Source organism: Penicillium macrosclerotiorum (assembly GCF_028827735.1).
Source record: "Penicillium macrosclerotiorum strain IBT 26536 chromosome Unknown utg000007l_segment0_segment0, whole genome shotgun sequence".
Classification (NCBI taxonomy): Eukaryota; Fungi; Ascomycota; class Eurotiomycetes; order Eurotiales; family Aspergillaceae; genus Penicillium; species Penicillium macrosclerotiorum.
Genome location: NW_026643086.1, coordinates 1808345 through 1822142, shown reverse-complemented (window position 1 = coordinate 1822142; position 13798 = coordinate 1808345). Strand labels below are relative to the sequence as shown.

Here is a 13798-nt window from a genome sequence, read left to right as displayed (position 1 = left end):
GAGCTCAAGATGTCTACTTCATCAAAATCATGCTTCATGGTCACATTCAGAATTTGAATCAAATTTGCCAGAAACCTTCCAGAGTGACAAAGCCCGTCATGTGCAAAAGAATTGTTGGCACATTCTGCGTGTGACATAAATAGTCTCTAAGCGCCCAGGAGCGCCACCACTGTTTGAAAACCCATAACTAATGACCATAGACTGCACAGTATAGAGAGGTCAATAAAGAAGAGCAAAGGGTAATTAAATTAAATTGAAAAGCTACAAAGCTCCTTGTAAACCTAAATGTAGTCCATTGAAAGTAAATATTCAATGTAATAGCCAGTTTACTCCTGGGTGTCGGTCCCAGTTGATGTGAGGGGCGCTGCCTGAGTTTGCTTACTCATCTCCAAGATGAGCTTGGTAACCACGTGATGTTGATCTATTAGTCATTCCACTAGCGCGACTTCATGAGCGACGTGCATTTTCCGCTCATCGAAAGGCATCAGCGAAATAGCTACCTTATTGTCCATGCTGCCGTTTTAACGGTGTTGTATCCGGATGTAGTTGGTGCCATCCCTTCTGCGTGACAATATCCTCATTCCTGACCTAACCTCACTTCACCATGTCTGACGGTAGGTGCTTTAACCACGCCCCCTCTCTAACGCGATGCTGATAAATGTTGTAGCCGATATTGAAGCTGTTCGGCGGCTTCAGGCAGAGCGCAATGCCGCTGCTGCTTCTAAAAAAGGTTCTAGGACCTTTGATCCATCTGCTCAGCGCACTGACAACTCCACCAAGGCCTCCCTGACTGAATCCTTCGATACGACCTTATACGATCGAAATGGGCCCGATAAGTTTGCAGGCTATGACACTTCGATCGCTGTCACTGGCGATGATGACGAAGACATGGAGGACGCAGATGGAGGTCATCGCTTGGTCGGCCAGTATACCGCTACGAGGAGTCAAATCGATGAGATGGCGCATGGAAATGGAGTTGAGGAGGAGGATATCTTGCTGGGCCGTGAGAAAGCGGCTCGCATTGCAGACCGCGAGACTGACTATCAAAAGCGTCGATTCAATCGCGGTCCTTTGACTCCGACTCGTGCCGATCCTTTCGCTGCCAACTCCCATGCCAATATTGAGGGAGAAGGCCAAACCTACCGTGAAATTATGGCCCTCCGCGAACTTGAGAAGGAGGAAGAGCGTGTGCAGAAGTTGATCGCCGAAAAACGTGAACGAGGAGAAGATGTTTCCACCATCGAATACCAGGCTACGCTGAAGGCGGAGGAAGGCGATAAGGAAAATCTCGATGCTGGTTCCACTGTTGAAGTGGCTGGTAAGAAGCGAAAGAAGCGTTGGGATGTGTCTACCGCAGAAACCGATGCGCCCGAAGTGGATCAGTCTGCTGAAGCGAAATCCAAGAGATCTCGATGGGACCAGACACCTGCCCCCGGTGCGCCAGAAGAGGCTCCCAAGCGCCGATCAAGATGGGACCAAGCACCATCTCTCACAACAGCAACACCTGTCGGCAACCAAGGCCTTGCGACTCCTATGCACCCGTCTCAAGGCGGTGCAGCTATGGTTCCTCCTAGCTTTGGAACCGATCTGGGCGGTCGTAACGCTCTCTGGACTGATGAAGAACTTGATATGATGTTGCCCACTGAAGGATACAAGATCTTGGAGCCGCCTCCTGGCTACGCCCCAATCCGAAACACTGCCCGGAGAGTAATGGCAACACCAGCTCCTGTTGGCACAGCTGGTGTTGGCGGCTTCATGATGCAAGAGCCAGAAAGCATCAATTCCATCGGGAAGGATCTTCCAACGGATATTCCCGGTGTTGGTGATCTTCAGTTCTTTAAGCCCGAGGATATGGCCTACTTCGGAAAGCTCATGGAAGCAGGAGATGAAAGTTCCATGACCGTTGAAGAAATGAAGGAGAGGAAGATCATGAGATTGCTGCTCAAGGTTAAGAACGGCACCCCACCCATGCGTAAGACCGCATTGCGACAGATTACAGACAATGCGCGGAATTTTGGCGCGGGTGCTCTTTTCAATCAGATTCTTCCCTTGCTCATGGAGAAGTCTTTGGAGGACCAAGAACGTCACTTGCTGGTTAAGGTCATTGATCGAGTCCTTTACAAGCTCGATGACTTGGTCCGCCCTTACGTGCATAAGATCTTGGTTGTCATCGAGCCGTTGCTTATCGATCAGGATTATTATGCCCGTGTTGAAGGACGAGAAATTATCAGCAATCTGTCAAAGGCCGCCGGTCTCGCCACAATGATTAGCGTGATGCGACCTGACATCGATCACGTCGATGAATATGTAAGAAACACCACAGCACGAGCCTTTGCCGTCGTTGCCTCAGCCTTGGGTATTCCTGCTCTTCTTCCCTTCCTGCGTGCTGTTTGTCGCAGCAAAAAGTCCTGGCAAGCTCGGCATACCGGTGTGAAGATTGTTCAACAGATTCCCATTTTGATGGGTTGTGCCATTCTCCCCCACCTTAAGGGCCTAGTTGACTGCATCGCCGACAATCTCAGTGATGAGCAGGCAAAGGTTCGAACTGTCACCGCCCTCGCCGTGGCTGCTCTGGCCGAAGCTGCCAATCCTTATGGTATCGAAAGCTTTGATGAAATTTTGAACCCTCTCTGGACCGGTGCTCGCAAGCAGCGTGGCAAGGGTCTCGCCGCCTTCCTGAAGGCAGTCGGCTACATTATCCCACTTATGGACGAAGAATATGCCAACTACTATACGAGTCAGATTATGGAGATTCTTCTCCGGGAGTTCTCATCTCCTGATGAAGAAATGAAAAAGGTTGTTCTGAAGGTTGTGTCCCAGTGCTCTAGCACCGACGGTGTCACGGCCAGCTATCTCAAGGAGCACGTCTTGACCGATTTCTTCAAAAGCTTCTGGGTCCGGCGTATGGCCTTGGATCGACGGAACTATCGCCAGGTGGTTGATACCACTGTTGACCTCGGCCAAAAAGTTGGCGTCGGCGAGATCCTCGAGCGGGTTGTTAACAACCTGAAAGACGAAAGCGAACCTTATCGTAAAATGACGGTTGAGACGGTTGAGAAATTGATTGCATCTCTCGGAGCTGCGGATATTTCTGAGCGGTTAGAGGAACGACTTATTGACGGTGTCCTATACGCATTCCAGGAACAAAGCATTGAGGACATCGTTATTTTGAACGGTTTTGGCACTGTGGTTAATGCCCTTAGCACACGGTGCAAGCCCTACCTGCCACAAATCGTGTCTACTATCCTGTGGCGACTGAACAACAAATCTGCTACTGTTCGACAGCAAGCAGCAGATCTTATATCGCGGATTGCAATGGTCATGAAGCAATGTGGTGAAGATGCATTGATGGGCAAGCTCGGCATTGTGCTTTACGAATACCTAGGTGAAGAGTATCCCGAAGTACTCGGTTCGATTCTGGGTGCTTTGCGATCAATCGTGACTGTGGTTGGTATCAACCAGATGCAGCCACCTATCCGGGATCTTTTGCCTCGTCTCACGCCCATCTTGCGAAATCGTCACGAGAAGGTGCAGGAGAACACCATTGACCTGGTCGGCCGTATTGCTGACCGTGGTCCCGAGTCTGTCAACGCCCGTGAATGGATGCGTATTTGCTTTGAGCTGCTGGATATGCTTAAGGCTCACAAAAAGGGCATCCGCCGTGCAGCCAACAATACCTTCGGCTTTATCGCCAAAGCTATTGGTCCTCAGGATGTGTTGGCCACTCTCCTTAACAACCTTCGTGTGCAGGAACGTCAATCTCGTGTCTGTACCGCTGTTGCAATTGGTATCGTCGCCGAAACTTGCGCACCCTTCACTGTCCTCCCGGCCTTGATGAATGAATACCGCGTACCCGAACTGAACGTGCAGAACGGTGTTCTGAAGGCCATGTCCTTTTTATTCGAGTACATTGGTGAGATGGCTAAGGACTATGTTTACGCCGTCACTCCTCTTCTCGAAGATGCCCTAATCGACCGTGACCAAGTTCACCGGCAGACTGCAGCTAGTGTGGTCAAACACATCGCGCTCGGTGTTGTTGGACTCGGATGTGAAGATGCCATGGTTCATCTCCTCAATCTGGTTTTCCCCAACATCTTTGAGACCAGCCCCCACGTCATCGACCGAATCATTGAAGCCATCGACGCTATCCGTATGGCAGTCGGCACTGGTACTGTCATGAACTACGTTTGGGCAGGCCTCTTCCATCCCGCCCGTAAGGTGCGCACACCCTATTGGCGCCTGTACAACGATGCCTATGTGCAGGGAGCCGACGCAATGGTCCCCTACTATCCTGGGCTGGAGGGTGACGGCATGGACCGCCCCGAGCTCTCGATCATCATTTGAAACCAACATTTGTAATTTGAATGCCGGATCTGCTTTTTCTTCATGCATAATTACGTTTTTTTCCCCTGGAGACCCCTTCTGTGTTGCTTTTGGTGCTAGCCGGTGTCTTTCCAATTTCTCACTTTTTTCATGTCCGGGTTCTTGTAATGCAGGCACGGGCGGACGTTCGGCGTGGTTTGAATGTATATCTACGTCTTTTTTTTCGAAAAGTTCACAAATTTCATTCCAGCCTGATACATCGTTTCCAGTCGTAGGAAAAATACATGTAGATAGAGAAGTACATGATGAGTAGATACCGTGGTTAATAGGGAAGAATTATTCAAATTGGTGGAAATTTGTGATATCTATATTTCTGTAACAAATAGATCTAAGCCTCTCGATATATGTCAGACGGCTACTGTTTCATCACTTAACGGTCATGGTGATAATATTGAAACCGCCCGCTCTGTGCACAAATCACAAGAAAACCGATATTTAATTTCATCCGAAACGGCACATAAAGAAAACCATCAAACAGATATTGAGACGAATACGTGTGCAATGAGAAATCCCCGGGTTCTTCCCCATAGATGCAATCTATTAGATCGGGCGATAGTACCATTGTCAGCCCCCAGTGGGCCTGTCAAATAGATTGAGGGTGAAAAAATATATTAATTGAATTGGGGCGACGCCCACAACGCGATCGAATTTTAATCTAAATCTGCCGGTCGCGTCTATGCGATATTCTATGTATAGCATATCTGACTAGAAGTATACGATCTTACCGTCGAGAACACCTCAGTCGATCGCCCTGGTTCTCTGGACCCTGGGAACCGTCAAGGCCAAGCATGAGTGACAGGGGACGATTGGGCAGTGATCGCTGTTGACGCCGACAATCATTGTCAATCATGACTATCTTCTCCCTGTCCGGGGCAGCGAGTCTGGGGGTTGACTTCTGCAGAATAGGCGCCACTATAGCGATCTTCAGAAGGTACAGAACCAGACTTTGATATTTTGATCATACCCCTATGCTACTATATTATCTGACAGACACTGAAAATAAAAAGAGCAGAAAGACATGGAGAAAGAGGGGGGGGGAGGGAATCCCTCCACCCCTTTTTTTCCCCATCCTCATCCACTGGGCAACACTTTTGCCACCTGCAACAACAGAAAGAGAGAAAAAAAAAAAAAAAAAAAAGACCAGCCCAGGAGAGGATAGCAATGAACGAAAGGGGAGAACCCGAGAGGGGCGCGGGAGAGGAGAGCAGGAGGGAATTACAGAGGTCGCTATAGGTACCATATTTCCCCTGCCAGGTGGGGCTTCCCTATTCTAGGTGGCGCTGCTTTAGTGACTGTGCCCAGAGTCAGACTCACTGAGTAAATTTCAGTCCAGACTCAGAGACTGATCGGAGGCTCTAACTATCGAGCACCCTGCCTATACTTGGTCCTATAAAACTGTCTATTATGAATTACTTATTAATGGCATAATCCTCTTCGATTTATTGAGGTGTTCTACACTTTAGGCGATTGAGCGAGATGATGCCAAAATAAAAGAAATAAAAATATCTAATCATCTAGCGGCGTAGTCTGGCATTGAAAAAAGCATAGAGTTCTATATTTGCTAGCCTTTAGTCCTCGAGGATATAGCAGATAGTGGCCCCTTCCCTTTGGATAGCTATCTGCCCTCTTACATCTCTCACTCTCACTCCCTAGTTCCTACTAACGCTGTAATCCTTATTCATCCGAACCTTATCCTGTTAGGATAGTAAAATCTATTCTATATTCTATTACTAATAGTAACTCTTAGATAATAACAAAATCTAAGGATATATCTAGGACAAGAATTAACGAGCGTGACGCGTGAGCTCTGATAGGCCGTTTTTTCTATAATAAAGTTAGTCAAGTGAGATTTCAGAGTTAGTAAATATATCATGAGATAGATAGGCACCTTCTAGGTAAAAAAAAAGCGTAGTGCTAGATCTGTCTCGGATCAATATAATTATTAGTTTTATAGAATAACAGAGAATAATGACAAAGTCAGGATCATTTCAGGTCTGAAATATACATATTACGACATATACTACCAGATCGCCCGCCACAGATCCGTTCAAGATGAATCCCTCTTGAAACCTAGGCAGACAAAATGTTTAAGTAGGCGCCACCATCGCTACAATATGATACTAATCAGAGAAAAGCCGGTAGAAATGGGTTCAGCTCTCTCGCGGAAAAGCGAGATATTCGTGCAGAGATAGTGAAAGTGAACAGCAAGCCACAAGGTCAAGAAAGTTGTATCTAATAACCAGAAACTCGGATCTCATCGTCAAAGCTATCTAGATACCCATCAAGCTAATTCTATACCAGTGCGAGATATGCTTAACAAAGATATATAACGCCGGAAGGAGGGAATCCGCAGACTGAATAAGCATATTTTCCACGTCGATGATATACGTTCCGATGCTATGATGTTCTAGACCTACAGAAATACTATAGATCACCGCAGGCCTCAGATCGAGCAGCTTCTATTCTGCTCAGGAATGTTTGGAGAAAAATCTGGCGATGAGGAAGAAACGCGAGGATCTTGTCGCTATGCTGCAGGAGAAGAGACATGAAGAGGCTGGGAAGATGAACTTTTTTCATGTGGGAACGAATCGTTTGTGGCTGAAGAATACTTTTTGTGCTGCCAAAAACCTAGTCATTGCTATTCAATTGATCGTTTCTAAGAAACGACCGTTTTATTATTACTCGTAGTCTTTCCTTCTGTTAGATCTCGGTTGATTCTGTTCACATTTCTCTAATGTGTAAGCCGTACCAGCCTCTATTGCTTACCCTTTCTCTCCAACCCTTGGATTGATTCCTTGGTCTAATCGGTGATAAGCCATGCCACCCTATCTAGTAAAGTGTGGCGTGATCTCGATCAATGTACTTCGTACGGATATCAGAAGCATTGCCCTGGGTGTTACTAGGAGTATATTGTATGAAATTTAGTACTAAATTGATCGATCAAACAGCAGGCTCTATTTTAGCGATTGAATATAATAAGATGACTAGGATGAAGAGTCAAATTGACGATGGCAGTGCATTTTATTGAGGTCGTCTCGTGGGCTGCTCACCCCGACACTCCATACGAGGAAGTTCAGGGGCGTACTCAGTTCTGCTCAGCGAGCCAAAAAGCGGCGAGGTCTGAGCACTAACACAGAAGGGGAAACGCCAAGAAGTGGCAGAAATCCGGTACGAAGGAGCAGAGGTTGGGAATATGAAATTAGAGATTAGTGAACCGGAAAACCAGGTCTCATCTCGTATTTTTTTTATCCAAGATGATTTTCGATTGCAGAGAAGCAGCGTCAGACAACGGGAGAGGAGCAGGGCTCTTCCCACTGTAACCACTCCAACCCCCATCACGGATGCCAAGAAGCGCCAAATGCCTAAGCTTGCTGCGGGCAGGGCTTGGCACAGCAAGTGGCCGCGTAAGCTCTCCATCGCGAGGACGTCAGGCGTGCTTCTTTGGCTCTTGAATTGTGGGGAACGGGTTAAGAAAATTCTACCCTGAGCGCGCTGTCCGCCAATCGTGGCACGACAAGTTAAGAGTCAGACCCTTTTTTTAGTCGTTTTGAGCCTTTCGGGTGGCTCTTTTTGGATTTTTGGATTTCCCTTTCTGGCTTGTTAGGCTAACCTGCTTTATTGAGCTAAGTCGATGCTATGTTAGTTGGTGTTGTGTCTATTGACCACTCTAACTTTAAAAAGCCCTGTGACTTTCAATCTAGAATCACAAACTCTCTTTTGTAGATGTTGAGACATATATAGCATCTGTACTTATTTTTCTATAGATTGGTCGTATCCGAGTATACAAAGATTGGATACTATGATGTGGGAGGCGCAGAGGCTGCATTCTTGCCCTTCCGTGCCCTGCATAAACTACAACCCGTCCTCTTTCGGGACTCGACATGGATACATCTTCCTCCCCCTTCCTCCCCTCCGGGCCGTGTTGGTCGATGCCGTGTGATCGGAGTGTATACCATACAGAGAAAAATCAAATCAAACGACAAAGGATTCCGGTACCTGTGTCCCGGTATCAGAGTATGTACTATGGGACCTCCGTTAGCATGTACGGGAGTCGAACAGACGCAACATCCTACACAGCCTCCCCCTGAATTCAAATGTCCCCAATCACAGCACGCTTTGCGGAACCGGGGAATGGGGAGATGGAGATGACGGGCTCGGTACCAGCCTGAGGGTCGCCGTACACCCTCTCTAACTCCTCCAACGGTCCAACACTCGAATCGGCCTGGCCAATGGTCAATATGGGACGCGCCCCGTAGCCTTGTATTCTGTAAGTACACGCACAAGCATTGACAGATAAGGAGAGGGGGGCATTGCAAGTCGTTACACAGGCGATTGGACTGACTTGGACTGGCTTTTGACTGGATTCTACTGGTTTTCAGTTCCACTGGGTCGACTCCATCCCACCACTAAGCCGGGATCCTCCTCTTAGCCCCCCTTTTGGGGCTTTTTTCTCCCCCCTTTACCTTATTTATTACTGCTTTAGGCAATTTTCAATGGCGGATTTTCAGGGTCTTAATTTCCATTTGGGGGGCGCGCATCGGGGATCAAGGTTTAGAGTTCGGGCTCTGTTTTCTATTCGTTTTCGGCTTTTTTCTTTTCTTTTCTTTTTTTTTTTTTTTCACTTTCCGATTTTATAGTTCCTGGTGGTTGACTAGGCCCGGTGGTGGCGGACACGGCTGAGAAGTGGCTCTCTCAAATGAACGCAAACCCATCACTTCCTTCCACTAGCTGCAAGGAAGATGGAGCCAACGGCTGTTGCTGGTTCATGAGATCCTCCAGAGATCGTTGAGGCGTCGGTGGCACATGCAGGGAATGAACGCCCGAGATGACCTGGGAGAGTGGGCCTCCACCCGGGATACAGAAAAGCTGGTGCTTTTTCAGACGTGCGATGGTTGGACTTGGGCTGGCACGGCTACAGAACGGGGATGCATGTAGGTGCTCGGTGCTCTGTGAATGCACAGGTACATCGTACATATACGGGAGTACATACAGATGTACGTGCAGGCAGGAGTGAGGGTCGCGTGTGTCTGGAAAATCCACACCACTCAGGCTCAGAGAAATTGATGGGGCCCATCGTAGCCACCTATCAGGATCGCGTGTACGGCTGTACCTGTCAAGTATGCGAGATACCGCGGATTCATGTGAGAAGGCCCGGAGGGCGCATCTCCAGAGCGCAGCGCCAATCAGACTGCCGCCCTATACTGAAATTGCGCTACTGAACAGGGATCAGGGGAGTTGCAAGAAGGTTGCGGGTTGAATGATTGGATGATTGAGTCCTGAAGGACCGAGTAGTTTAGCAATAAGAGAAATGCTCGAGTTGGCTCACACCATTGAGCCCCAAGCTACGGCTTGTGTCGGAGCTCCTGTATCGTCAGGCATCAGGGGCCATAAAGCGTCATTGTGTTCTTGATTCAACTTTCTAGGTCTAGTTGATGGGTGCAAGGGGACCCGAGACGCTATAGCAACGACTTGCTATGACGGAGCTATGGACTGTGGAGGTCAAACAAATCGTCTAGATGTCCAGAGGAGAGGCTGGGTTGAGTTGGAGCGCCACGGCCCTCTCGTGTACTCAAGTGGATCGCCCTCCGTCGCGTCCTCCCGCCCAACTGCTCCATATTTTCCTCCTTTCACCAAGCAAATGTCAACTAAATGACTAGCTCATCACCGATGGCCCCTCTCTTGAGCTGCGTGGTTCGGCCCTTCCCTCCAACATTGGAGAGCAGTGACATCAGCCAAGGTGAAAAGAGCAATCCACTTTCTGCAAGTGCGTCTTGATGCCCAGGGGGAAGCTTGATCCGCGTCATTGGGTAATGGAAATATCTAGTGGGTGGAACATGGGTTTTAAGGCTAGCTGCACGCATGATAGAGATCGGGGAAAAGTGGAGGAGGGCAGAGGAGATGGGGAGGCGTTCGGCAAAACGGAAAGTATAGATTGTTGCCGGATTGGACAACGCACACCGTAAGTTCACGATGCTTTGGATCGTGTAGATGTTTCCGGAATACACAAAGTTGAGGCAGCCGAACATCACGGAGTACAGCCAAGGAAAAAAAAAGCCTTCATGGGGAATGGTGGGAAATGGGGCAGCCAAACTTTGGTGGCGGGGTCATCAAGCAGCCACCAACAGCCACCAAAAAAAGCCATATCTTCCTTCTAGGTAATAACTATCCGGAGCTATACACAATAGGCTGTGAGGGCACCGTGGGCAGCATCGCCCGAAGTCGTCTACTGTGTCAGCTGTCTCGACACGGGTGAGTCTGAGCTGGTACGTAATGCGAGGGAAATTGCGCTTCCATCCTCCGTCCGGTTGACCGTCAAAAAGGTTATATGCTCTCTACCTACCGGAAGGAGGCTAGGCTCGTCTGTTTTGGAGTCTTTGGTCTTCCGATTTGGTTACAGAAGTTTGGAGTTCGGAGTAGGTGCCAGAGTGGGTGATGGGCCACAAGCCAAATCGAGGACAATTTACTGGGAATAGTTAGGCGGATAGCCTTGTTGCTGGACCTGGAACAGTCGAGGTCGATGGGTTTGGCCTCGATCTCGAACGGTTGGGGATGGGAGAACCAAAAAAAAAAAAATAAAATAAAATAAAACACAAATAAATAAATAAAAAATTAAGAAAAGAAAAGAACAGAATCAGGACTCGATGAAGAGCCAGTTAGGGCTTCGGGAATTGCACTGGAGCCCCGATTTGGGGGAAGGCAGGAGGAGGGGCAAGGGCAAAACAGCCCTTGATCCACCTTTTCAAGATGGCCGGGCGTTTCAGGTTGTGAATTAGCGTTGACCCTGAGGGTGGCAGTGTTGTTTAGCGGTAAGTGTGGAGCTCACCAGGATCGAAGGCAGGGATCTTGCCCCTAGGGCCTTAGGGGACCAAGGCAACGGGCTTTTGCGGGGATCCAGGGCCGGGCTGGGAACGGGTTAGGGGGGGGGAGGGCCACTAGCGCAGTGGCATCACGTCATTGTTGTAAGCCTCTATTCCTCTCTTGTGAATATACGGAGGAGCATATGGAAGTAGATTTCTGGAAAGGTTATTGTGAAGCGCAAGGAAGAGGCCGACGGAGATACTCCGCAGCGTCGTATGGAAGCGCATGTCGTCTCGTATATTCCATGTACGATGTGTACAGGGGACATTCTATATGCTACTGGGTCGTATCTCTAACCGAATCAGTTCATCTCGGTTTATATAAATAGAAACCTGAGAGTGACCTCCCAAACCCAATCTCAGCACGTAAGTGATGGCAGGAACCCACGGAACGGGTTCTCAACTAATCCATCGATTGGAACTGTGAGAAACCTGGAAGGCCTTTCACTTGTCTCCTCTGTGCCAGGACCACCACGTTGGACCGCCAAAACTCCGTTGCGAAATCCCAAAAATCCCAGAAATCCCGTCATCCACCAAACCGCACGGGACAAGGCACGCGTCAGCTTCTGGTGGGGCCGCGGTGACTATTGGTCGATCCTAGGGTGCCAAGCTCGGCTATCGACTATCTGCCGTCTCTTCACAGAAGAATGCGGATCCGTGCGGCCCCAGTCCGCCCAGTCCGCCCAGTCCCATAGGCCCGTTTGGGTCCCTCAGTGTCTCCTCGGGGCCTCCATTTTCCTGGACTCCCGCCCTCACTAATCCCCAGAGCCATCGAGGGATGTCCGGTATCGGGTCAGGGGTCCCGGTGGCCCAATCATGGCTTGTCCACTGTGCTTTGATTGAGAATTTACCATCATTCCAAGTTTTATGGCTTGCGGTGCCCGCTCCCCCCCCCCCCCTCTCTGCCCTCTTCACCTTATCCACAGTAGTATTGTAGTGGAGTTGGGTTGTGGTGGATGGTGGATGTAGAACATCTCATCTCCCCCCATCCCCATTCCATATCCACTGGAGACGTGAATGACCACCCCATTGAGCCCAATTTACCCGGACAGTGGAGGACATTCCATGGACCTTCCCTTTCTCTTTTTTTGCCTCCCTCGCTCTTCCAAAGTGGAGGCCAGGTTGGGAGGGAACGCAACGTCAAAAGACGGTTCTGCTGAACGTTTCAGAAAACACAAACACCTTCTCGATTCGTCTTTCAACCTGGATTTTCTCGTATCTTTTTTCGAGATTGGCGGAGGACGAGGCGATGTGGTTACCATATACGAGCTATGTATAGAAACACACCCACACCCCCCTTCTGTAGCGTCGCCCCCCCCCCCCCTGCCCCCTACCCTCGCTCAGCGACAACGATGACGCTGTGGATGATGCCAACTAGGGGGATTGCTGCTGGACCGTCTCTGTAGAGGAGTCCGTCAAAAGTCCGACACCAAGCGCGCATCGCGACAAAAATAATGCAACGTCGGTCAGGCGTGCGAATTAAGTCCGAACGGTGATGTGCAGTGCACATGAGACATGGGCAACCTTGAATCAATTTAGGAGGGACAATCGCGGCCGATCTGCCGTGGTGGACCACCGCCAAGATCGGAGCCCCGTGCAGATGACAGATGAGGATGCTTTGCCCAAGGGCGTTCCTGGATGATTGGCGTTTTCCGGATCGTCGATACGATAACGAGGTCCCCAGCCCTCTGGATATACTGTGCGACTCGACAGGGATACATCCACTGTGTGTATAGGTAGACATGGCAAACGGGCATCACTAGGGGTAGTACGATCGGGTTTGCCACGGATTTTCAAGTTTCTTCAACGCCAGTATAGGCCAAGTAGGCCATTGGGGCGGGATACTTTCTGATCGGAGTAATCGAAGATTCTCTACAAAGTAGTTCGTGGGACGACTCCTTGGCATCAGGATAGAAGGGAAAGAGAAAAGCAGTCTTCGTTTGTACAGCGGATGACCCGATATGTGCCGAATCCTCTCGATGTCTGCCCTCCCTCTCCCTTTCCCACACGGATCCAGATACCACGTAGCCATGTATATTAATATATTACATGCATCGAAAAAGATCAAATGCAGGCCAGCACATGCCTCTTGCTCGCCCCCCTCCTCCCCCTCACTTTTGTTTTTATATTATTCATCGGAGAGTCTAATGGTGTACGCAACAAGGTGTCCCGCATGGTCAATTACTCCGAAGTTTCTACTACGTTGGGCCCTCTTTGCGCCACTGCATTTGGTGACGAAGGGCGCCGGGGGAGGGTTGACCGCCTTTTCCCTTTATTTTTCAGCGCGTTTCTCGGAAAGTCGAAGGTTTGCCGAATCAACGCCCGCCGAGTTTCCGCGGAGGGGGGGGGGGAGGGTGCTTTCGACCTTGGCTATATTGGGGAATCCTTGGAGTCCTTGGAGAGCCGGTCAGAGCCAGTTAGAGCCAGTCAGAGCCAGTCAGAGCCAGTCAGAGCCAGTCAGAGCCAGTCAGCTTCAGAGTGAGCGAATGGGGAGGCAAATGACGGCAGCCACTCGCAACGCGTCATGGAGCAAGAGAGTGTTGGAGCATCGCAGGCAG

At 49.4% G+C, this 13798-nt stretch overlaps 1 protein-coding gene across 1 annotated transcript; it reads left to right on the top strand.

Annotated features, from left to right (window-relative positions):
* Positions 1-604: 604 nt before the first annotated feature.
* On the top strand, positions 605-4344 carry N7462_007484 (U2 snRNP complex subunit HSH155; the record flags this gene model as incomplete). Its single annotated transcript, XM_057079202.1, has 2 exons — positions 605-614; positions 668-4344. The coding sequence occupies 2 exons, from the start codon at positions 605-607 to the stop codon at positions 4342-4344; spliced, it is 3687 nt and encodes a 1228-aa protein (XP_056931872.1).
* Between the last annotated feature and the right edge of the window lie 9454 nt (positions 4345-13798).